The 25269-nt window shown below is 50.9% G+C and overlaps 1 protein-coding gene across 4 annotated transcripts in view; it reads right to left on the reverse strand.

Moving 5' to 3' along the window:
• Positions 1-406: 406 nt before the first annotated feature.
• LOC133360454 (zinc finger protein ZFP2-like) overlaps positions 407-25269 on the reverse strand; it is a 30251-nt gene continuing 5388 nt past the window's right edge. The window contains exons 1-4 of one of the 4 annotated variants that reach the window (XM_061579170.1): positions 5737-5773; positions 5162-5232; positions 4803-5031; positions 407-4612 (exon numbers count right to left, since the gene is read on the reverse strand). In XM_061579170.1, the coding sequence (XP_061435154.1) occupies positions 3340-4584 (1245 nt within the window). In that variant the 5' untranslated portion in view covers positions 4585-4612; positions 4803-5031; positions 5162-5232; positions 5737-5773 and the 3' untranslated portion in view covers positions 407-3339. The other 3 variants (XM_061579171.1, XM_061579172.1, XM_061579173.1) reach the window with 3 other exon arrangements.

Below are 25269 nucleotides of genomic sequence, written 5' to 3' on the forward strand. Positions count from 1 at the left end.
GGATATCTTTGTCTGTGTTAGGTGCTCACTAACAGCACTTGCCCAAACATTCTGTCCAGGCTATACAGGGGATCTTTGTCTTTGTGTGTTGGGAGCAAGTTTGAGTGGCGTGTAGCCGTGCGAGTTGAACGGGCGCCTGCTGCTACTGACAGTCGTTGACTACGGTTGGACAGACGCTGATAGACACAGACAGACAAGACAGGCGGACAGACAGACAAGAGGAACAGAGACAGATAGACAGAGACACACAGGCAGAGAAAGACACACAGAGGCGAACAGAGACCCAGACGGACAGAGAGATGTTGAATCGAACACACTGAACTCGCTCCATTGAAAGAGATTCCTTGATCTTTGCCCATCCCCGGAAGTCGTTCTAGTTTCTATTTCATTGTGTGTGGTGTGTACGTGTAAGCAATGTGGGATATCGATGTACACAGATATGAGCAAGATCAGCAGACAAGACGTCTTTCATTTATCGGTCTCTCCGCAAAACAAAGGAATGTTTTACACAAAATATAACTAGCACAGCCTTCTGGGAGTGCATCATTGATTCAGTGCAAGTCACCTGTGGACCCTTATTGGTGGACAGTGTCTCAACAGCAGCCGGGCTTGCTTCAACCGATGGTTACGAACATCCAGACATTAATCAGCAAGGAGCATTTCTAGTCCTCGTTCGACAAAATCTACGTCAACACGTAATGCAAAATTATAATTCGTGTTGTAGAGAATGTATCTCCTCTACGTGTAACTTTTAAATGGTATGCCTTGTAACTGATGAATGATCCGAGTGTGCTCCCTATTTCAAAGACAATAAGTTGCTCCAGAGGCAGATGCTTCCTGAAAACACAAAAATACCCTTTGACCTGTATCACAAGAACAACGGGTCTCACCTGCGTTATCTGTACAGATTACTTCCAAAACACACACTTTGTCCTAACATCACTTAATCAATGTTTGACCTTTTTCGACAAAATGTTACATGTACGCACACAATCAGACAAGTATTCATTCTAAATTGACAGTTATTTTAACATTTAATTACTGCACTGAAAAATACTGCATCAAGTTACATCATATTAACAGGAAACTTTTTTAAAATACGCACCGTCTGCTTAACAGTGCATGTGTGATGCCACCGCCGCGAAGCCACTCTGCGGGCACCCCATCTACGATCTCGCCACCACCATGCGACGGGGCCCGACGCTGCTGCTCCCTCGCCACCCCCCACATAAACACACCCTCACACATTTCTCCCCACATAGAGCTCCGAGGGGAGGTCATCTGACCCGACAGGTTTTCACCCAGAAGCCCTCTCATAGGAATAATCTTCACGGTTTCCTGCGGCCAGGGAATTGGGCAATCTCCCCCAATGCTAACTCGCACCGCGGCGCCGTGACTTGGGTTGAAATTACATGGTCACGACGGGGCTACCCAGCCACCGCGGTTAACACACACACCCCACACACGGGTCAGCAGGCAGGTAGGGGCGCGGAGCCACGAACGGCGAGAAAGCGGGGTCTCCCCTCTGATCGGTCGGGCACTCGGCAGCCAACCGGTGCACGGACAAGACAACGAAATGCGGCTTGGAACTCCCAGCGAGCCGATTGGCCAGTGAATCGGCTTCGGGTTACCTTTTGATGTAGTAACAATAAAAGAGGCCGTAGAAAGGGAAAAAGGGGGTCTTGCTTCTTAAGTCAGCCATCGGGGTGGTGTCGACTCTTCAGTCCAGCCACTCGAACGTCCGTGTGATGAGTCGAAGTGCTGTGAGGACGGTATTTAGCTTAATAGCCAAAGGGGTTTAAGTCCTAACAGAATAAGGTTCAGACCATCGGGAAATAGTTTAGTCCTGCCTTGCTGACTCCGACGGATTCGGTGAGTGACTCGCAGTCGGGCCGGGAATAAATTGTTAGTAAATGATCACAGCCTCGTGTGAATTCGACGAGTGTGTTGAAAGTGGATTGTGTGTGTGCGCTCGCTTTAACGTTGTGTGGCTGGGCGCACCGCGTCCTGGTGGAAGAAAAGCTGCGCCCGCAAGACTCCGGGAGTGCGCGTCTCGTCCTGTGGCCCCTACCCTCCACGCTGCGTGTGCATAGGCGTGAACGACGGGTTAATGCGCGGATCTGACCCTCTATTCGGTTACCATGCTTGCGCTGCGTTAACTGCTTAGCGTGCGCCCATGGTGAGCAACGGCAGACCCACAAGGGTACACGTGGGATTATTCATATGGCTTTAGTTTAGCGTGTGCCCACGGGGAGCGACGGTAGACTCGCAAGGATAGACGTGGGATTATTCATACGACTTTGGTTTAGCATGTGCCCACGGCGAGCAACGGCAGGCACGCACGGATACACGTGGGATTATTCGTACGGCTTTGGGTTAGTGTGTACCCACGGGGGGTGCTGAAAGTGCGTGGTGGTGTGTGCGCTCGCCGTCACGTGTGTGGTCGGTGCTTCCGTGGCTATGGACACCCGTGCTGCGTGCAGGCTCACACCCACCGCGAACACCTGCCCCCACGGCCCTTTAAACAAGCGCTATTACCCGCCCTCGGCGGCCACGTGTGCGAGCGACGTTACTGCCCTCCGACCTGACCCCCCCCCCCGTTCAGCACGTGTGATTGGTGCGCGGGGTTGTGCAAGCGGAGACGTCGCATTTGGGTGGCCGTGCGTATACGTGCGAGGGCTATGGTGTGCCAAGGGAGTCTCCTACTAATGTGTGAGGGGATGCACGTGGAGAGTGGAGGTGAATGACCCGAGGCCAGGGGCCAGGAGTAATGTCTCACAGAGGGGAAGCGGCAGCGGCGAGGCGTGCAGAATAGGGAGGGGGAGAGGAATTGGGGGGCAGCAGCCCCTACACATGTAAAACATACTATTGCGCCATTCAAAACGAGTAGGCCATTGCATGCTGGCGTCTTGGTCAAAATTTAGCAAATTCTAAACATTACCTACAAACTACACAACTGAGATGCCACATCAACCATCACCCCCTACTGACAGGCTCTTGTCCACATGCAGGCCGGTGCAGGGCCACCACTTTGTGTCACACAAGGGCAGCTGCTACTTGGGGATGCTCTTCGAGTGTTTGAAACGAGATATGTTACAAAACTCCGAGTTGCTAGAGACGATTAAGCACCATGTAAATGCAATTATGATAACATAGTGAATGCTTGGGAGCTTATTGGCTCTCGCTCCTGGTTAGAGGTCGACCCAACCCACAGGTCCACAAAGACTGGCCGCTCTTACCCTGCAGGTTGCACCTAGGTTGAGTGTTCAAGTTCACGTTCTTTTCATTAAAGGCCTGTGACAAAGGTTAATAATCTATTGGAGCGACATCGTCTCAGGCTTACACATCTACCAGGTCTCCATTTGACTTTGTATTTTCTCGGAAGTCCACCCACACCTCCACTTCCACAAACTGCTGGGAGTTGCCTCGCTCTGCCTCACAGTCAGAATTCTCCTCCTGCTTCACGATTCCTCCATCAAAGTGAAGGTCCGATTTTGGAGTTGAATCGTCATCTTCACATTTTACCCTCACTTCTTCGCTCTTCACTATCACTTCTTCACATTTCACCTTCACTTCTTCATATTTCACCTTGATACCTTTAAAAGTGTCCAAGCTGGGATTTTCTTCCGGTTCTTGTTTCATGAGGGATGGGCTCATTGAGGCACTTTGACTTTCACAAGCTGATTTAAGACTCCACTCCTTGTGGATCTTCTGGTGCTTGTGTGTTCTCTGGTGTACATGACGATTTGATGAACGTGCAAACGCCTTCCCACAAACACTGCACTTGAAGGGTTTCTCTCCTGTGTGAGTTCTCTGGTGTGTTACAAGAGTAGATGAACGTGCAAACGAATTCCCACACACACTGCACTTGAAGGGTTTATCTACCGTGTGTGTTCTCTGGTGTTTTTTAAGAGTAAATAAATGTGCAAACGCCTTCCCACACACACTGCACTTGAAGGGTTTCTCTCCTGTGTGTGTTCTCTGGTGTTTTTTAAGAGCAGATGGATTTGAAAATGTCTTCCCCCACACAGTGCACTTGAAGGGTTTCTCTCCCGTATGTATTCTCTGATGTACATGAAGATTTGATGAAACTGAAAAAGCCTTCCCGCACGCAGCGCACTTGAAGGGTTTCTCGCCCGTGTGTGTTCTCTGGTGTGTTACAAGATGATACGATTGTGAAAACGCCTTCCCACACACACTGCACTTGAAGGGTTTCTCTCCTGTGTGTGTTCTCTGGTGTGTTATAAGAGTAGATGACTGTGAAAATGCCTTCCCACACAGACTGCACTTGAAGGGTTTCTCTCCCGTGTGTGTTCTCTGGTGTATTACAAGAGTAGATGAATCTGAAAACGCCTTCCCGCACGGAGTGCACCTGAAGGGTTTCTCTCCTGTGTGTTCTCTTTGGTGTATTACAAGAGTATATGAATCTGAAAACGCCTTCCCACACACACTGCACTTGAAGGGTTTCTCTCCTGTGTGTGTTCTCTGGTGCCGTGTCAAATTTCCAGTACGATCCGTGGTGTATGCACACTGGTCGCATCGTTGTCTTTTTTCACCGAGCTGCGCCGTGTGCCTTTGCTCCATCAGACCAATTCTGCAGAGGAAACGACAGCTGCAGACAGAAAAAAAAAATCCACACCATCTACACGTCAGTATCGATGTACAGAGGAATGCATATATACACAGTCACACATGACTTACGCGTCTATACTTATTCATATATTCATAATAAAAAAGTATCCCACATTCATCACACGGGCTGTTATGGCACACAATGAGATGGCAATTGGTCACAAACATGCCTGAGTGAACACCGCCACGCGTCCAGAGTGAACACCGCCACGCGTCCAGAGTGAACACCGCCACGCGTCCAGAGTGAACACCGCCACGCGTCCAGAGTGAACACCGCCACGCGTCCAGAGTGAACACCGCCACGCGTCCAGAGCGAACACCGCCACGCGTCCAGAGTGAACACCGCCACGCGTCCAGAGTGAACACCGCCACGCGTCCAGAGTGAACACCGCCACGCGTCTAGAGTGAACACCGCCACGCGTCTAGAGTGAACACTGCCAAGCATCTAGGGTGAACACCGCCACGCGTTCAGAGTGAACACCGCCACGCGTCCAGAGTGAACACCGCCACGCTGTTGACAAGCCCCCACCTTGTTGTTGTTGTTGTGGGCAGGTCGCTTCTGAAAACAAGAGCGGTACAGCAGCTCAAGCGGACCGAGGTCTGGTAAAAAATGGAAAAAAACTGCGTGAATATTTAAAATAAAAGTTACAAAGTAGCGAGCCAGGTGAAAAGAAATTAAAACTTAAGCAAGATACTCTTTGGTTCTTTCGGTAAAGTCACGTAGAAAGGAAAAAATGAATTAAATAATTGCATACGACGTTTCGATTGCAACACAAGCAATCATCATCAGAAAGAGGAAACAAACCTAGTAAACTGAGAAATACAATGCATTATAATACGGAGAGTCGTCTAACATAACAGTCAACACCTTACCTGGTTGATTACGTTCTTCCAAAGATTACTAAATTAATCGAGAGAATTTAAGCAAACGCGATCAGGCTAGGGCAGGAGGCAAGGCACCGCGTTGTAAAGTTTCAACGTGGACATCGCTTCCATGCTCGCTGCCACTCAATTGACATCCCTACGAGAGAGAGCGAGGCTCTACCTCGGTAAACAACAACTACCACAACCACCGCCACAACAACCGCGACGAGAATTTCTCACCTCGGATTACAGTGCACGGAGCGGCAACTTCCTGTTAACTCGTGACGTCACGCGGCAGCAGGAGGTGACATGACGTCACTTGCGGGGTACGATAACACTCCCCTCCCACAATGAGGGGCTCTGTAACGTAAATAAATTATGTTAATGAGCCTGGCCCGTACGTGGAGGGATGGGGTGTTGGTGCCGAAGCCGTCGCAAAGAGCTCGCGACAGCTTTCACGAAAACATTATGTTAATGAGCCGCCAGTCACTGGGCGTGGCTTTGCCCAAATAAGGATTGTACTTGAACATTCTAGATTTGAAGATTTCGTGACAGCAAGGATTCATACTCTTAGTTCTTTCGGTAAAGTCACGTAGGTAAAAAATGAAATTAAAATTAATAAAAATAAAATAATGAAATCACGACGTTTCGGAGGCAACACAAGTCTCCGTCATCAGGTGGGACCGTCACAGCCAGATTTGCTGCATCAAGTGAGGCAGGGATTCCAAGATGCAAGCTCTTAAATACAAGTTAAGGGGGAGGAGAGGGGGGGGGGAGCTTATCAGAATGTGGTAGCCAATGAATGGAACGTATCGGGAGGGGGGGGCGGGCTTAAAGAAAGCACGAGTTTCTCGTAGACGTCGACGTGAACGTGTTTGTGCGCAAGTCCCTGTTGGTGCACATGATAACGTATTGGAAGGGGGGGGGGCTAAAAGAGAGCACGGGGTGCACGTGCAAAAAAGAGGACCTCACCGCCGAGAAGGTCCACCGATATCTGGCTGGCACCTCGTGGTGGCAGCCCGATGTAAGCTGCGGGCACCTCCCATTTAATGCCCTTGTTGAGCGCGCACGTGCATGCGAGAGACTCGCTAATGAGCATGTGCAGTTCCGAGGGCTGGGACAGGAGCGCGCCATCGCGAGCCTTCTTCCAGAGGAGGAAGAGGAGGAGCTCGCAAGGATGGTAAGGGGGGGTGGGGGAAAGGGAGCCTCCTGGACAGCCCCGGGGTGGGTAACCAGGATACGGACTGGCAAAGGGGATATAGCAAGCCGGGTGACCCAAGTAGGCAAGGAGGTGACGTGGCGAGGTGAACCGAAATATGGACAAGTTACGATCCATAGTGGAGACAGTCCAGGCCGAGGTAGGGGGGATAAATGGGTGGGTGTCCCAATTAGAGTTAGAGTTTAGGCATATGCGTATCGGGAGGGGAAGTGGGAGTGGGCAGGGGGCCTCCTACGGAGCCGCCACCCTCCCCCGGGCATGCTATATATGTGACCAAGGGGGCATCGTGTGCGCCAAGGTCAAACACCAAGGCCTCCCTAGAGAGGGGACCACCGAGGGGTGCAATCGATGTGGTCCCAACACAAATAAACTGTAAGGATAATGGCGAGCGAGTGACCCCTATGCAGATTCCGGCAACAACACCCAAGAACGAGGTGACTTCGGGCGACTGGCTGCAGGAGCTGGTGGCAAGAATCACGGGGGCCACGTCGCTAGTGGAAGGGCAGGTGAACGGGTGGCGTATCCAGATTCTGTTGGACACGGGGGGCGGTAGCCTCTATGTCTCGAGCGTGTTATGCCACGAGTGTATTGCAGATATCGACCTCCTGGAAAAGTTGGGGATCAACGTACAGTCCCGCCAGCGATGTGCCACCGTGGAAGGCAGCGGGGAGCGGATTCCGTTCCTGGGACAAGAGCAGGGTCGCCCCCACTTTGAGCCCGTGGCCGCTATCCTGGTGTCGGCCGTCACCGTCAGCACCCTCGCGGAGATGCTGGTGCCGGTGGCAACACCCTCACAGACCCCACACACCGACCTTCGGGTGAGGAAATGCTGACTCCTCACCCGGAGTTGGCGGCACGGTACGGGGTGGTGGGGTCGGCCATGCTGGTAAACGCGGATGGGGGCCCGACTGTTTATGCGGGTATTTAACCTCCACAGTACCCCAGCAGTGCTGCGACGGCACACTGCGTTAGCCACAGTACACCCCCTGCACGCACGCCACTCTAACAGCTCGGTGTTTGCCCTCTGAGCTGAGGACCCCTGCCGCGCCGAGGACAACCAGGACCTGGCCTGGCAAGTCGTCCCGACTCCCAGAGCCGAAGTCGTCCCCCTGCTTGATGTGCTACATGTACCCTGGGCAGATTAACCCAAGGGGGAGGCCGATCAGCTGCACGAGTTGCTGCGGGAGTACACCAACGTGTTCAGTGAGCACGATTCGGATGTGGGCCGGACAGACCTCGTTAAGCACCAAATTGACACAGGTGCCGCCCGAACCATTAAACTCCCAGAATACCGGGTGGGCGCACCTGAACGGGCCCAGATTAAAGGGGCAGTCGCGGATACGCACCACAATAACATAATCCAGCCCTCAGCGAGCCCCTGGTCTGCCCCAGTCGTGCTGGTGACGAAGAAGGATGGGTCGATCCGGTTTTGTGTGGATTATTGAAAGCTGAACGCGGTTACCCTCGGCAATGCCTTCCCCATCTCCCGCATTGATGACACCTTTTACAGCCTCGAGGGGGCACGGTATTTTTTCACCCTCGATCTAGCGTCTGGGTACTGGCAGGTGGAGATGGCGGAGGAGGATCGGCCAAAGACCGCATTTACCACCCCGATGGGACTGTTCGAGTTCCGAGTACTCCCGTTCGGACTCACTAACACGCCTGCGACATTCCAGTGGTTGATGGAGTTAGTAATGTGGGGCTTGCAATGGGAATAGTGCCTAATTTACCTGGATGACGTGATAGTGTTCAGTAAGTCCCTGTCTGAGCACTGGTCCAGGGTACGGGAGGTGTTCCAACGACTGCGCATAAGTGTCATATTGCGCAGAGCGAGGTTGGGTACATCGGACACCGTGTCAGCGAGGCAGGGGTGCGCAACGGTCCAGAAAAGGTACGCGCCATAGTGGAATGGCCTAGGCTGAGGTACCTGACGGAGATCAGGTCATTTTTGGGGCTAGCAACTTATTATCGTCGATTTGTGAAGGGATTAAGCAAAATTGCATGCCCCCTCACCCAACTCACTTCCCCTAAGAACACCTATCAGTGGACTGAGGCCTGCCAGACAGCCTTCACCACCCTCAAGGACCACCTCAACCATACCCCCACCCTGGCTTTCCCTGACTTTTCCACCAATTTTATTTTGGACACCGATGCCTGCAGCAGTGGGCTGGGCGTGGTGTTGTCACAGGTGCAGGATGGGATGGAGCAGGTCATCGCATACGCCAGCCGGACCCTGGGCGGGGCCGAACTGAATTATTGCGTGACCCGTCAGGAACTTTATGCCGTGATTTTCGCATGTAAGCAGTTCCGGCCGTATCTGTACGGCAGGAAATGTCGCGTGCGCACTGACCATTATGCTCTGCAGTTCCTCCTAACATTCAAGGAACCACGGGGGCAGATAGCCTGGTGGCTGACGCAGCTGCAGGAATATAACCTGCATATCGAGTACAGGGCTGGGCGATCGCACGCCAACGCGGACGCCTTGTCAAGGCGACCCGCGGTGTGCGCTGAGATGAGGGCAGAGGAGGCCTGCCCGTGCTTCAAGGGGGGACGCTGCCAACAGGCAACGGCCCCGCTGGAGCGCCCTGAGACTAACCCCCCTCCGCTGAGAGAAAGTGCCGTGTGTGCCACGGAGGTCCCTGCAGAAAGCAAGGGACCCAGTGGACCGCCCGGCGGGCATGGGGCCTACACCCCAGGGCCCGACGGGCTGCTCAGCCCCATCCGGTCGGATCCAAGAGGACGTCGGCTGTGCGTTCCCAGGCCAGGATGAAGAGCAGCTGAAACAGGCCCAGTGGCGGGACTCGGACCTGGAGGCGGTGGAGGCGGCCCTGCGGGAGAAAAAGGTCGCACTGCAGGGACCCTGGAGTGGTTTGTATGCCCGGTTGTGTGTAAAGAACGGGGTGGTGCGGGAACTAACCGAAGCTGGGCAACCGGGGTGCATCCGTGTTCCTGCCCAGGTGTGGCCCGAGCTGCTACAGCTGGTGCACGACCACCCGCTCGCGGGGGCCATGACAGGGAATGTCGCACTCGGGAGACCCTGCGTCGCCAGTATCTCTGGCCCAAACTGGCACAAGACGTGGGTACAGGGCTGCAGCACTTGTCAACAGTGTGGGAAGAAACCGGTGCGGTATCAGGTGCCCCTGAGGCCGTTCCGTGTCAGCCAGGCGAACCAGCTAGTTGGGATCGACCTACATGGGCCATTCCCACGATCCCACCGAGGCAATCGGTATATCCTCGTAGCAGTGGAGTATTTCACGCGCTATCTCGTGGCGGTGGCCATCCCTGACAAAATGGCCCTTGTGGTTGCCCGGGCATTCGTGGAGCATTACGTGCTTAAACATGGGATCCCCGAACGAGTCATTACTGACCAGGGTAGTGTGCTCGAGGCAGAGCTATTTCAGACACTGTGCCTGGAGTTTGGAATCCAGAAGGACCGAACTACGGCATACCACCCCCAGGCGAATGGTATGGTGTAGCGTATGAACCAGACCCTAGCCGGGAAGCTCAAATGTATGGCGCTGCCAATCAACAGGATTGGGACAAACACCTCCCCTATGCCCTGTTCGCCTACGCCACCATGGTACATACATCTACGGGACAGACCCCGTTCCTAATGATGTTTGGTCGTGAGTCTCGCCTGCCAGCAGATCTGTTGTTTGGCATTCCCCCGCCGCAACCGGAGGAAGGGAGCCAGCCCGTGGACCACCTTTAGGGGTGACCCTACGAGGGGGCCGTGGACGGGCCAACCAGCAGGGGGAGGCCGCACATCAGTGGTATGGCTGCACACCCCACGCACAGGAGCTGGACAGATGGCGAAACTGACCACCTACTGGCGTGGACCCTGGACCATGATGCGGCAGATCTCCCCCTGGATGGTGCTGATCCAGGACGGGGAGAGGGGCCAAGAAATGGTGGTTAACGTCCGCCAATTAAAACAATGGAGGGCAGCCCCGGCGAGAGAGACCCCCGCCTTTCGGGTACCCCGAAATCCCGGGATCCCCGCGCCCCCCATTCCCGAGGGCTTCGCACCGTATATGGGCCCCACGGGACCCCGGCCTCCAGGAGGCCCCGGCCCGGACAGGAGGTGGCGGGGGCGGCGGCCCCTAAACCCCTCTGCCCCTGAGTTTGTTCCCCAGTGTTGTATATATAGGCCTTTTTCCATTATTTCATATTAAGAATAATTCGGCCAATATTTATTTTTCTTAAATAGTAAATAAATAAATGAGACCAACACTCTTGACTCCGCTACCCCTCACAAGCCTCACCGAGCATCTGGAGGTCATAAAAAAAAACATTAAACAATAAACTCCGGGGCAAAGAGGGGTTAACGGCGATCTGTAAAATCTCCAGATTGTCAAAGGACCGCATGTCATGACCTCCCCAAACGATTTGGACAGTTCATAAACACATCTCCCCGGACGAGGGATGACAAAACAAGCAACGTTTTTTTCATTTTTTTGGGGTTCTTTTAACACAACGGTAAAAGTCCAAAAATTAGCGACCAGAATAAGTGGACATAAACACACTCACCCAGATTAAAAACCAGACTGCAGTCTACATTAGTGGTTGTATTATACATTTTCTAATTTTACTCTTTTTCACCGCATTTTTTTTATTGTATCTTTCTATCTACGTAACTTTACCAAGAGAACCAAGGAATATTAATCCCCGCAGTCGAGAAAGCTTAAATGGAACCTTAATTACACCTCCGACCTCAGGATATCAAAATATAACTCGAGAATAAAAAAGCACGAATCCCTGGATACAGACAGGGGGCAAAAGTTAATAAAACCCTTGAATACCGGAGGTAACATCTAATGACATGACAAATTTTGGTTAAACATAAACCAAATAATAACCACGAGATATTTGACCGGGGGTACAAGAAATAGGTCAAACACACAAGACCAGATAATATGTATTCCATGGAATCAGAGCTTCCCCGGCCGCCTTTGTCTTCCAACAATTTGACAACACATGGTAGCCATAAAATACGATGGAAGGGTGCCTCCCCTCCCTTTTAGCAGAGACCACGGAGAAGGGGGGGGGGATGCAAGAGACGCGGAGAGAGGGGAGAGAATTTCAGATATAACCAGAGACACGACCCATACATCGCTACTACGACAAGAGAGTCTTGCAAAGGGGCAGGCTCCGGGGCATGGCCTCCAGATCAACCATGGGTGTTGTGTCTCGCAGAGAAGAGGGGCGAGGTGATGCTCGGTGCTTAGTTCGGCATGGACCGACAGAGTATTGCTGAAAGTTTTTATTATACATTTAACCTGATGTTTTGAGTCGCTTGCATAGTCAAGGATTGTGATAAGTTCTATTGTACTAAGCTTTCACAGTTGTTTAAGAGGTGTGCGAATACAATTTACAAGTTTTGAGAGTGAGTGCCAGCTCCCACGAGCAGCTGCAGCCCGAGAGAAAGAGTGACGAGCAACGTCAAGCAATCAACTTCGAGGAAGGGCGAAAAGCGCCAAGCATCGACCAAGCAAGCAGTACTGCAAGCGGCAGGCTCCGGGGTGAGACTCTGCAATCGACCAAGGATGGCGAGGCTTGCCGAGTAGCGATGGGTCACCGAGTATGAGTTCAGCGCTGACAGAAGAAGTTTCGCGCAAAGTTATTCTACACTGAGTGCCAGCTCCCACGGGCAGCTGCAGCCCGAGAGATAGAGTGACAAGCAACGATGAGCAATCAACCGGGAGAAAGGGCGGAAAGCACCAAGCATCGACCAAGCCAGCATTGCAAAGAACCAGCTGCACGTGCAACCGGACATCGCCAGAGAGCATGGAGCCGAAGAGAGCGCGCAGCAGCGCCACTAGCGCCACCGAGCAAGGGTGTCAGCTGCCAGCGGACGAGCGGCGAGCGCTGTCGATCACCTTCAAAGACAAGCGTCATGCCGACTCAGCTCATCCAGCAGGGGAAAGAGCCTGATCAGCCGCCCGTGAGGAAGAGGAGAGTGCCAGCGAGAGTGCCAGCGAGAGCGCCGTGGGTTCAACCCACACACACCGACCAGCACCAGCTGGGAACCAAGACAAGAGTGAGGAATGCCAGCAGCGGATGAGCTGCGGGCGCTATCTGACGACGGAATCATCGCGCACCGCCAATGGTGAGCGTCGTACCGACTCATCATCCAGCAGCGGATAAGCTGCTGCAGACACGCCCCGAGCGAGAGAGAGCAACGAAGCCGTTTGTATGACACGCCCACCCTCACACACTCACCGCTCCGCAGGGAACAAATTAAATGTTGGTACAAGGAATGCCCAACCTCGGCGTCTGCTTTACGCAAAGAATTGATCAAAGAAGACACACGCACACAACACGCATATCGGGACTAATAAGATTGTTCCAAAAAGTTATCTTTGTGTTTCAAGAAGGGTTGCCATTCCAAGGTGGTGCGTTAAATATCAACTGATCGTGAAAAGCATTGCTGCCCGTCATGTTACATGAATACGATTATTAGAAGTATTTTCGTCATTCGTTTTCGTTAATTGCGTAATCTTGGCAATGAATTAATTGATAACTACTCTTGCTTTAGGAACATGTTCCTTCATTACTGCTTGTATGAATATTGTTACATTAATTTTAAGGACGTTTTCCTATCGCCGTATATGCTCGCGTTACTCTGAGGAATAATCGATTGTTCTGTTACCCATTTTAACAACATAATCATTGAGGGTTAAATGTATGGATCAATGAGGAGAACATCTCCAGTACTGTGTTGACAATTCCAAGCATAAGAGTTCGCATATTAGAATACTGTTTTTTTTATTAGAGATTAAAATTGCTTAACACAGAAGTGTCTGAGTGGTGCCTTCCTAAGTTCATGCATAATAATCTTAATTATAAGAACTGTATCCTGCGGTGAGATTTGAATTTGGAGACCTGACATAAACACACTAAGACATAATCAGTAAATGTTAAAGAGCTTAATTTAACATACTTACATCACACTTGCATAACTTCATACAATTCATTGTATTATGCCGATTGATAATACGACCCTAGACAACGAAGCCGAGCCTAATTATCCTAACTGCATACATTAGCATACTCACTTACATTTACACCAAACGAAATCGCATAAATTATGCACATAATTACATAAATTAGCATATTCTGATACTATGTAATTTTTCTCTTTTTCATTTACATTTTTTTTAAAAATTCAAGACCTGGCATATACAACACCAGCCCACAGATGGGGCGCGAGAGGAGCCTTTGGAGTGGAGAAGGAGACCTCCGCGGGAGCTCCAGAGAACAAAGCCACCACCCACGAGACCGGCAACGAGGGCCTGGTGGGGGCGGCCCAGGCAAGGTGCTCCAGTCAACCCGGGACGGGGACGGGCACCTCGGGGGGCTAAGTGGTGCCACAGCAACGGAGCAACTCTGCCAGCCCTGCTACCCCCTCGCACCCCCCCCCCCCCCACACGAACGCACGCACACCCCTTTTAAACACACACATGCACCCGCGTAGGGTCTCGTGGGGGGTCACCTGGTGCCCTGGGTTTTTACCCGAGAGGACATCCCACAGTTTCCCAGTGCCAAGAGATTGGCCGACCGCCCCCCCCCCCCCCCCCCCCCAGGCCAAATTGCACTGCGGCGCCGTGAATTAGCTTAAAATTGTATGGGCACGACGAGCTCCCCGAGCAAACCGCAGTGAGAACACACCCAGCACAGGGGAATAGGGAAATGGGGGAGCAAAGCGAGCAACGTGTGAGAGGAGGTGGAAGGTAAATTCCTGAGCTGATTTAAGCTAAACCTGAGCAATGTGTAACGCGAGCGTAAATGGGCAGGCCGGATGTGACGATCCGAGAGGGAGGAGTCAGGGTCACGTGGAGAGGGACGAGTCAGGGTCACGTGGGAGAGAGGTTATAGGAAGGAGACCGGAAGACATCTGGAGCAGTCGAGGGAGTGAAGAAGGAGACCACGTTGGGTGGCCGCCGTGCCCTCAGCCGCGAGGCTGATAGGGCTCGCCAGACGGCACCAGCCAGCGGGGTGCGGGGAGAGCGGAGTGCGCGGGGTGCACAGGGCGTGCGAGGTTGCACGGGGCTAGCAGAGTGGCTAGCGGGACCGTGCGGGTTGCATGGGGCTAGCGGAGGGCTAGCAGAGGGTGCGAGGTTGCACAGGCAGCAAAGTATCTGCACGGCTAGCAGAGGGCTAGCAGAGGGTGCGAGGTTGCACAGACAGCAGAGTAGCTGCAGGGCTAGCGGAGGGCTAGCAGAGGGTGCCAGGTTGCACAGGCAGCAGGGTAGCTGCAGAGTGCGCGGGGAGCAAGGAGAGACGACGCTGGGCCGAGGAGGCCAGCGGGGCGAGGAGGAGAAGAACATCAATAAAGGACCAACGGAGACCAACATTTCGATTTAAAGCTTTCGTGACTGCAGGGATTCATCTTCTTGGTTTTTTCGGTAAAGTCACGTAGAAGGGAAGTAATAAAAGAATAAAAATAAAACATAATAAAATAATTCTCACGACGTTTCGGCCACAACGCAAGCAGCTGTCTTCAGGTGGAGAACAGGTCTGTCAAGTAGACGGCTGCTTGCGTTGTGGCCGAAACGTCGTAAGAATTATTTTATTATGTTTTATTTTTATTATTTTATTACTTCCCTTCTACGTGACTTTACCGAAAGAACCAAGAAGGAGACCAACATCGTGTGAAGGAGTCCTTTATTACAGATGTAAGAGGGGAGGATGGGCGCGTAGACAATGCAATGGATTAGGGCGCAAGGGAGAGCCACCCGGCCACATAGTTTTACCCGGGCTCGCTCACCATCATGAAGGTCCTTAATGATCGTGAGCAGAGGGTCAGGGACTTCGAATGCACGAAGAACAACCCAGAGGCCCAGGCCTACTGATGGTATCATAGGTAAATAAAGCAGAGATGTACAGTGAGGGAAACAAGTATTTGATCCCCTGCTGATTTTGTACGTTTGCCCACTGACAAATAAATGATCAGTCTATCATTTTAATGGTAGGTTTATTTGAACAGTGAGAGACAGAATAACAACAAAATCCAGAAAAACGCATGTCAAAAATGTTATAAATTGATTTGCATTTTAATGAGGGAAATAAGTATTTGACCCCCTCTCAATCAGAAAGATTTCTGGCTCCCAAGTGTCTTTTATACAGGTAACGAGCTGAGATTAGGAGCAAACTCTTAAAGGGAGTGCTCCTAATTTTAGCTTGTTACCTGTATAAAAGACACCTGTTCACAAAAGCAATCAGATTCCGAACTCTCCACCATGGCCAAGACCAAAGAGCTCTCCAAGGATGTCAGGGACAAGATTGTAGACCTACACAAGGCTGGAATGGGCTACAAGACCATCGCCAAGCAGCTTGGTGAGAAGGTGACACCAGTTGGTGCGATTATTCGCAAATGGAAGAAGCACAGCATTTTGGTAATTACAAGCCCATGGGCTGCACAAAAAATCTAGCAGCCTCCTACCGTTATTATTGAGCTGATCTGGCCCATGCCTTCCAATCACTCCAGACCAGGTGCCAGCATCATGACCAACTCTCTATCCCGAGGGGCACCTGTGACACGAGGTCATAGAAGGCATCCGACTCATCAGCCTTGCCTGCATCCCTCCACGGATGTTCGTCTTAGGTGGGGGCATAAGTAACCACGACCACCACTCCTCGCCTCCGGTTGATGGAAAGGCGAGCCCAAAGTATCCTGGGGCTTACAGCTTCTCACACCTCACCGCCACGCTGTTGTTTGGAAGTCTCCTGCCCCGAGTAGAGCACTGTCCACCCCTCATGGTGGCAGGAGCCAGAGTCGGTCCACCGGACCTCCTGAATGCCACAGAGATCCAGGCGGTACCGGTCCAGCTCACGACAGAGAGTGGCAGCCTCTCCTCCGCAGTGAGCGTTCAAACATTCCACGTGGCCATCCGAAGTGGCTTTTCGTTGTTTCTGGAGGAGCCCCGAGGGTAAAAATTAAATCTCCTAGCTCTGGCAAATGGGGGTTGGCCAGGAGACGTCATAGACGCCTGTCACCCCGGGGCCTCCGGCACAAGCTCATTAGTTACATATTTCATTCGTGGTTAGTGGTAATTTATTGAAGGTGGAGGGGTTACCAGCCTCTCGCACCCGTACAAAGCCCCCATTTAGCCACTGTGGTGGTTAGAGACGCCATGAAGGGAGAGGCCAATCGGAATTGGCCCTCCCCCCACGGCACTGTCCACAACAGCGTTGCCCGTCCAGCACCGTGAGGAGGTAGGGGGTTGTTTTTGCCACTCACACACTCACGCACTCGGCAGTTCAGGCAGCAGCATCGGCAGGCAGCGTCGCCTTGAAAGTCGAACTGTGGGGAGCAAGAAGGAGAACTCGCGGCTGAGAGCCGTCACGTGGATCTGCGTCACGTCTCTGGGCTCACACCGTGGCAGGGTTCACACCGTGACAGGGCTCACACCGTGGCAGGGCTCACAGCATAGCAGGGCTCACGCCGTGGCAGGGCCCATGCCGTGGCAGGGCTCATGCGTGACAGGGCTCACGCCGTGGCAGGGCTCACAGCATGGCAGGGCTCACGCCGTGGCAGGGCTCATGCGTAACAGGGCACACGCCGTGGCAGGGCTCACAGCATGGCACGGTTCACACCACGGCAGGGCTCACACCGTGGCAGGGCTCACACCGCGGCAGGGCTCACGCCAGCACCGTGGTGAGTGCAACGCGCGGTGGGAAGCGTTCTTGTCCGCACAACAGTATTAAAAAAAATGTATTGCTTACTCTTTGGTTCTTTCGGTAAAGTCACGCAGGTAGAAAATTAAATCACGACGACGATTCGATCAAAAACGAGACATCGTCCTCAGTTGAAAAAATACAGCAGGTAAACTGCTGCGGCATGAGAAAGAGCGGATCCTGGCTCTACTTTTGACGTTCAGCCATTTAATTCACCTGAGGACGATGGCTCGTGTTGCGATTGAAGCGTCCTCGTGATTTATTAATTTTCTACCTACGTGACTTTACCGAAAGGCCCAAAGAGTATGGATTCCTGCAGTCACGAAAGCTTCAAATTAAGATAAAAATTGATTGCTCTTTTTTTTTACAAAGAAACACAAAAATAACTCGGTGACATTAACGAGTGTTGATATCGATCCATCTTGGGGTGTGACTCCCTCGTGAGTGGTGGCTCCTTGCTCCGGCTGGTCAAAAGTTTAGTCTCAAACGAAGCAAAATATTTCATTAAAAATGTAATGGCTAAACATAAAAAAGTAGAGCAAGGACCCTCCAGGAATTGTCATAAGACCGAGTGAGACCCTGCTCTATAAACTGATCATCATCACCATTGTTGCTGTTGCTACATTCACTCTGACAAGCGGCCTTCCTTTGTGTCGCGATGTGGAATCGGGGTCACTGCGGCGTGGAGCGCTGACTGCTGGCAAAAAGGAGCTCGGCTGCCATGCCAACTATGTCCGCCAGACGCGAGGGGCTAGACGGGAGGAAGGGACGTGGGGAGAAGGGGATGGAGGAGCTAGACGGGAGGAAGGGACGTGGGGAGAAGGGGACGCGAGGGGCTAGACGGGAGGAAGGGACATGGGGAGAAGGGGATGGAGGGGCTAGGCGGGAGGAAGGGACGTGGGGAGAAGGGGACGGAGGGGCTAGGCGGGAGGAAGGAACGTGGGGAGAAGAGGACGCGAGGGGCTAGGCGGGAGGAAGAGACGTGGGGAGAAGGGGACGCGAGGGGCTAGGCGGGAGGAAGGGACGTGGGGAGAAGGGGACGCGAGGGGCTAGGCGGGAGGAAGGGACGTGGGGAGAAGGGGACGCGAGGGGCTCGGCGGGAGAAGCTCGGGAACCTTCGAGGGGGTTCTAGAAGGGGGGCGATACGGGGGATCTTTGTCTGTGTGTTAGGTGATCGCTAACAGCACTTGCCCCAACATTCTGTCCAGGCTATACGGGGGATCTTTGTCTGTGCGTTAGGTGATCGCTAACAGCACTTGCCCCAACATTCTGTCCAGGCTATACGGAGGATCTTTGTCTGTGTGTTAGGTGATCGCTAACAGCACTTGCCCCAACATTCTGTCCAGGCTATAACGGGGGATCTTTGTCTGTGTGTTAGGTGATCGCTAACAGCACTTGCCCCAACATTCTGTCCAGGCTATACGGGGGATCTTTGTGTGTTAAGTGATCGCTAACAGCACTTGCCCCAACATTCTGTCCAGGCTATATGGGGGATCTTTGTCTGTGTGTTAGGTGATCGCTAACAGCACTTGTCCCAACATTCTGTCCAGGCTATACGGGGGTCTGTCTTTGTGTGTGTTGGGAGCAAGTTTGAGTGGCGTATAGCCGTGGGAGTTGAACGGGCGCCTGCTGCTACTAACAGTCGTTGCCTACGGTTGGACAGACGCTGATAGACATACACACAGACAGACAAGACAGGCGGACAGACACAGACAAGAGGAACACAGAGACAGATAGACAGAGACACACAGGCAGAGAAAGACACAGAGGCGAACAGAGAGATGATGAATCGAACACTTGAAAGAGATGCCTCAATCTTTACCCATTCCCGGAAGTCGTTCTAGTTTATATAAATTTCATTGTGTGTGTTGTGTACGTGTAAGCAATGTGGGTTATCGAAAAACAAGAAATCACGATGTTTCGATCGGAACACGAGCGGTCGTCCTCAGGCGAAAACATCCAGACATTATCGCGGCAGAAGTCACGTGAGCTACGGCACGTGACAAACATAAGGTGACCCCCCCCCCCCGTGGCTCGCCCCGCTCAGCTGAGCATTGTTTTAATGCGGTGGGCTCACGCGAAGTTGCTTTCTGTAAGACGAAGGTACTTTGAAAACCCATATAAGTGTTGTGTCCTTTACTAACCACACGGAGACGTCTAGTTAAGGCAAAGCATTTATTATAACAACTCTTTTGAACTCGGCCCCTTCCACACTTCGGGCTCTGCTACCCACGGGTCCCTTAGCCCGGCGTTCAGGGAAGACTGGACGACCCATCCCAGCCAGGGTACAGGAGCTCACCTCTGGTCCGCTACAACCCCGGCTCTGGCTAGAGCTCGGAGAGGGTCCCAGGGTGTCCGAACCACCTCGGATCCACTACAACACGGCTCTAACAAGAGCCTCGGTTGAGGGTCCCCGGGTGCTGGTCCAGTCTTCAGGTCCTCGGATGTCTTCAGACTTTAGTTGGTGAACACTACCTGGCCCGTCCAGAGGGCCGGCCTTTTATCCCCAGGGGTTACCCATCCCCTCCTGACCCCCCCCCCCCACTCCCTTGGGGACGGGTGGGGGGTCAGGGGTGTTAGTCTCTGGTAACGGGGGGGGGGGCGGGGGTTTAACCTTTGGACGACCCCTACGCACCTTGCTCTCTCTTGGCTGCCCCGTCGACCCGTGAACGTGGTGGCAGGTCAGCTTACAGCGCCTTGTTATGGCGCTTATGCACAACTTCATGTGACGAACGCTGCACATTCCGTCGTTTTCATGCAGGGGGCGCTGCAAACCTACGCGCCCCCTGCATGAACGACAGAGGCACAGGGACAGACGGTCGATCGCGTTGGAATCGATCTACAGACGGCGGTCTTCTCGCACGGACAGCTGTGTCGCCTTATCTCGATCCCGCGATCCCAACCAGGTGAAAGTCCGCATCGAACCGAACCCCCGGCAAGGCCATCTACTTCACGACGAGATACATTCACGTGAAATGTCGTTTTCAAAGAAGTCTTCCAGATGTAAAATATTAGCTTTTAATGAAGAAATACAATTATCTAATTCAAAACATAATACAATTCAAAGTTGTTTCATTTCAAACTTCAAAACGGAGTATTGGAAGTTTGCGTGGATGCTTCGTTCGTGTGCAATTTTTTTCGTGACTTTCCTGGCCCAAGGCCGGAAATGGTTGTGAGGGGCACCGCAGGCGGTCAAAGCTTGCTTTAACCCATGGTTGTAAATATCCAGACGTTAATCAGCAAGGACCATTTCTTGTCCGAATTCAACAAAATCTATGTCAACACACAACATAAAATTATAATTCGTGTTGTAGAGAATGTACCTCCTATATGTGTAACTTTTGAGTGTTATGCCTTGTAACTGATGAATGATCCGAGTGTGCTCCCCATTTCAAAGACAATGAGTTGCTCCAGAGGGAGATGCTTCCTGAAAACACAAAAGTACCCTTTGACCTGTACCACAACAACGAGTCTCACCTGAGTTATCTGTACAGGTTACTTCAAAAACACACACTTTGCTCCAACATCACATATTCAATGTTTGACCCTTATAGACAAAATGTTACATGTACGTACACAATCAGACAAGTATTAATTCTAAATTATTGACAGGCATATGAACAAAATTGAATTACTGCACTTAAATATGCTGCATCAGGTTACATCGTATTAACACGAAGCCATTTAAAAAAATATGCAGTCTGCTTAACAGTGTATGTGTAGTAGAGTTACCCACTCGATGTTCACAAACTGGGAGAGCTAATCGTTGACAAGGTTTTCCCGCTCAAACTAAACACTACATATGTACAACATACTATTGCGCCATTCAAAACGAGTAGGCCATTGCATGCTGGCGTCTGGGTAAAAATTTAGCAAATTCTAAACATTACCTACAAACTACACAACTGAGATGCCACATCAACCATCGCCCCCTGACAGGCTCTTGTCCACATGCAAGCTGGTGCAGGGCCACCACCTTGTGCCACACAAGGGCAGCTGCTACTTGGGGATGCTCGAGTGTTTGAGACGAGATACGACGCAAAACTCCGAATTTCCCAGGCGATTAAGCAAGCACCATGTAAATGCAATTGATAACATAGTGAATGCTTGGGAGCTTATTGGCTCTCGCTCCTGGTTAGAGATCTACCCAACCCACAGGTCCACAAAGACTGGCCACTCTTACTCTGCAGGTTGCACCTAGGTTGAGTGTTCAAGTTCACATTCTTTTCATTAAAGGCCTGTGACAAAGGTTCATCTATTGGAGCGACGTCGTCTCAGGCTTACACATCTACCGGGTCTCCATTTGACTTTTTTTGTCTCGGAGGAAGTCCACCCACACCTCCACTTCCACAAACTGCTGTGAGTTGCCTCGCTCTGCCTTACAGTCAAAATTCTCCTCCTGCTTCACGTTGCCTCCATCGATGTGAAGGTCCGATTTTGGAGTTGAATCTTCATCTTCACATTTTACCATCACTTCCTCGCTCTTCATCATCACTTCTTCACATTTCACTTCTTCACATTTCACCTCAATACCTTTAAAAGTGTCCAAGCTGGGATTTTCTTCCGGTTGTTTCATGAGAGATGGGCTCATTGTGGCACTTTGACTTTCACAAGCTGATTTCAGACTCCACTCCTTGTGGATATTCTGATGCTTATGTGTTCTCTGGTGTCTTTGAAAATTTGGTGCAAATGCCTTCCCGCACAGAGTGTACCTGAAGGGGTTCTCTATCGTGTGTGTTCTCTGGTGTGCTACAAGAGTAGATAACTGTGAAAACAGATTCCCACACACACTGCACTTGAAGGGGTTCTCTCCCGTGTGTGATCTCTGGTGTATTACAAGAGTAGATGAACGTACAAACGCCTTCTGACACACACTGCACTTGAAGGGTTTATCTCCCGTGTGTGTTCTGTGGTGTGTTACAAGAGTAGATGAAAGTGCAAACGCCTTCTCACACACACTGCACTTGAAGGGTTTCTCTCCTGTGTGTGTTTTCTGGTGTGTTACAAGATTATATGAATCTGAAAACGCCTTCCCGCACAGAGTGCACCTGAAGGGTTTCTCTGCTGTGTGTGTTCTCTGGTGTTTTTTAAGAGCAGATGGATGTGAAAATGCCTTCCCACACAAACTGCACCTGAAGGGTTTCTCTCCCGTGTGTGTTCTCTGGTGTGCTACAAGAGTAGATGACTGTGCAAACGCCTTCCCACACACATTGCACCGGAAGGGTTTCTCTCCCGTGTGTGTTCTCTGGTGTGCTACAAGAGCAGATGACTGTGCAAACGCCTTCCCACACATACTGCACTTGAAGGGTTTCTCTCCTGTGTGAGTTCTCTGGTGCTGTGTCAAATGTTCAGGACGATTCGTGCTGTATGCACACCAGTCGCATTGATGCCTTTTTGCATCCGAGCCGCACCGAGTGCCTTTGCTCCATCAGACCAATTCTGCAGAGGAAGCGACAGCTGCAGACAGAAAAAAAGAATATCCACACCATCTACACATCAGTATCAATGCACAGAGGAATGCATATATACAGTCACACGTGACTTACACGTCTATACTTAGTCCCAAATTCATCACACGGGCTGTTATGGCATACAATGAGAGGGCAAATGGTCACAAACATGCCTGGAAGCCCTCTATTCTTCAAAATGAATGTTAACCCAAAACTCCTAGCACACAATTTCGGCTGTCTGGCTTCAAAAATAATATTTATGAAAGCTAAATTCAGCTAACATTGCAAAGGGTGTTGAAAATAATACGATTTGTGTTATGCAGAAATGCATAAATTCATGTTAAATCGAAACTTAGAGGTGTGAAGCCAGGCACAGAGTTAATAGTCTTTACTGCAAATACAAACTTCATACTCAGAGGCAGAGTCAGGATTTTCAGGTACGGGGGAGCAACCCCTCCAGCAATGAAAAATAATAGGAGTTGTTAGTAAGTGAGTTGTTAGTAAGTAAGGAGTTGTTAGTAAATAAGAACTTGTCCCTTGTTTTTTATTTGACGCGGGTGATCGGCATCGGGCTCACTGAAGGTGTTTGCCTTCAGGGAAGTCGTATACTGTATACGCAACTGCGCACAATTCTGCGAGTCGTTTCTAACTGCTTTGCCGTTACTTATTGCCAATTAAGGACTCGGACTGTTGTCCTCTCAGAGTCCCTGGCACGTAATAATGGGACACGGTGGCAGTGGGGATCGCAAAATGGCCATTTATCTATATATCTGAAAGGGAAATGTGTGGATACGTGTGCCTGTTCGAAATGTTTAGCATACTTCCCAACATGCTACACACTTGAAATTTGGCATGTGGGTAGGTTCCATACTGTACACAATGTAAAAAGTATAAAAATAAACTTTTGTATTTTGGGGGGGGGGTGGGGGAAATGACCATGAAGTGTGTGGCGTCAACCCGCATCACACCTGAGTTAAGCGCTCTGCAATGCTTACCCCTACCATATGGCTCTTTGCGCGCCATACTTCTAGAGCTGTTAACAGTGTGCCGAGAGATTTTAGGTGGCGCTTCGCTCCTGGCCAATGAAGCCATTGGCTTCTCGGAGTTTCAAAACATATCCGTGTGAAGAACGGGTACAACTGTTATCTTAAATATAAAGCAAAAATTACATTTGTTTTTTTTAGTGAAGCAGCAAGAGAAACGGTGCCTTAACGCGGCGAGAGAGTTTGTGTACGTCTGAGAAGCTGATCGCTATACCGTCGAGAGCCTAGTGCTCTCAGAAGGGTCACCCAAGGCGGGAAGACTTCAGTGGAGACGTCAGACAAAACCCGTTTCGAAAGGTCCCCACATGACCTTTTCAAATAAATGGTGATCCAAGAAAGCAACGGGAAACTACTTGGATAATTTCTCCTTTGAAAACTTCAATGATGACAAGCAAAATCAACAAGTATCGGCGTCCTTTAAATAGGACAGGGGTGCTAAGAATCTCCGAGCTTGTGTCAAAGAACCCTTTCAAAGTAGCAACTTGGAACGTTAGAAGTTTACTTCAAGCAGGAAAACTAGCCAATGTCATACAAGAAATGGATCGACTTAAAATCAACATAATCGGTCTAAGCGAAACTAAATGGCCTGGAACAAAAAAGTTTATATCGAGCGAACACCACATCTTCTGCTCCGGAGGAGAAGAAAACACCAAACAAACATACGGTGTCGCCTATATAGTACACAAGAAATTAGCGAATAAAGTCAACAACTTTACCCTAGTATCAGAACGAATAGCATTACTACAATTAGCAGGCAACAAAGTCAACGTGAACATTCTACAGGTTTATGCTCCAACAGCAGATAAACAAGATCATGAAATCGAATCGTTCTATGAGCAACTAACCAACACGCTGAAGCCGCTGAAGAAGCAAGACATCACTATAATCCTCGGCGATTTCAACGCCAAGGTTGGCCACGGTCGAATGCAGAACATTGTCGGAGAACACGGACTAGGAACAAGGAATGAACGAGGCGACAGACTGGTTCAATTCTGCCAAGAAGAACGTTTCAGTATTGCTAACACGTGGTTCCAATTACCACCTCGACGACTGTACACGTGGACCTCGCCGCAAGACTCCGACAACAACATCATCAGGAACCAAATCGATTATATCCTAATTAACATCAGGTTTAAGTCCAGTGTGATTACAGCAAAAACCTACCCTGGAGCCGATATATCGTCAGATCATAACCCAGTAACAGCTACAATAAGACTCAAATTGCGATCAATACAATGTACAAAGACGAGACGAGCAGACCTGGAGAAACTGAAGAACAGCGCCGATAAAAGACAAGTACAGCAACATCTCAACGATAGCATCCGCTCAATAACAGAAACAGCAGATGTTCAGGAGTACTGGCGCTCGTTCAAACAATGCA

This window comes from Lethenteron reissneri, chromosome 69 (assembly GCF_015708825.2).
Source record: "Lethenteron reissneri isolate LAM-NWPU_2019-01 chromosome 69, ASM1570882v1, whole genome shotgun sequence".
In the NCBI taxonomy this organism is placed as follows: domain Eukaryota; kingdom Metazoa; phylum Chordata; class Hyperoartia; order Petromyzontiformes; family Petromyzontidae; genus Lethenteron; species Lethenteron reissneri.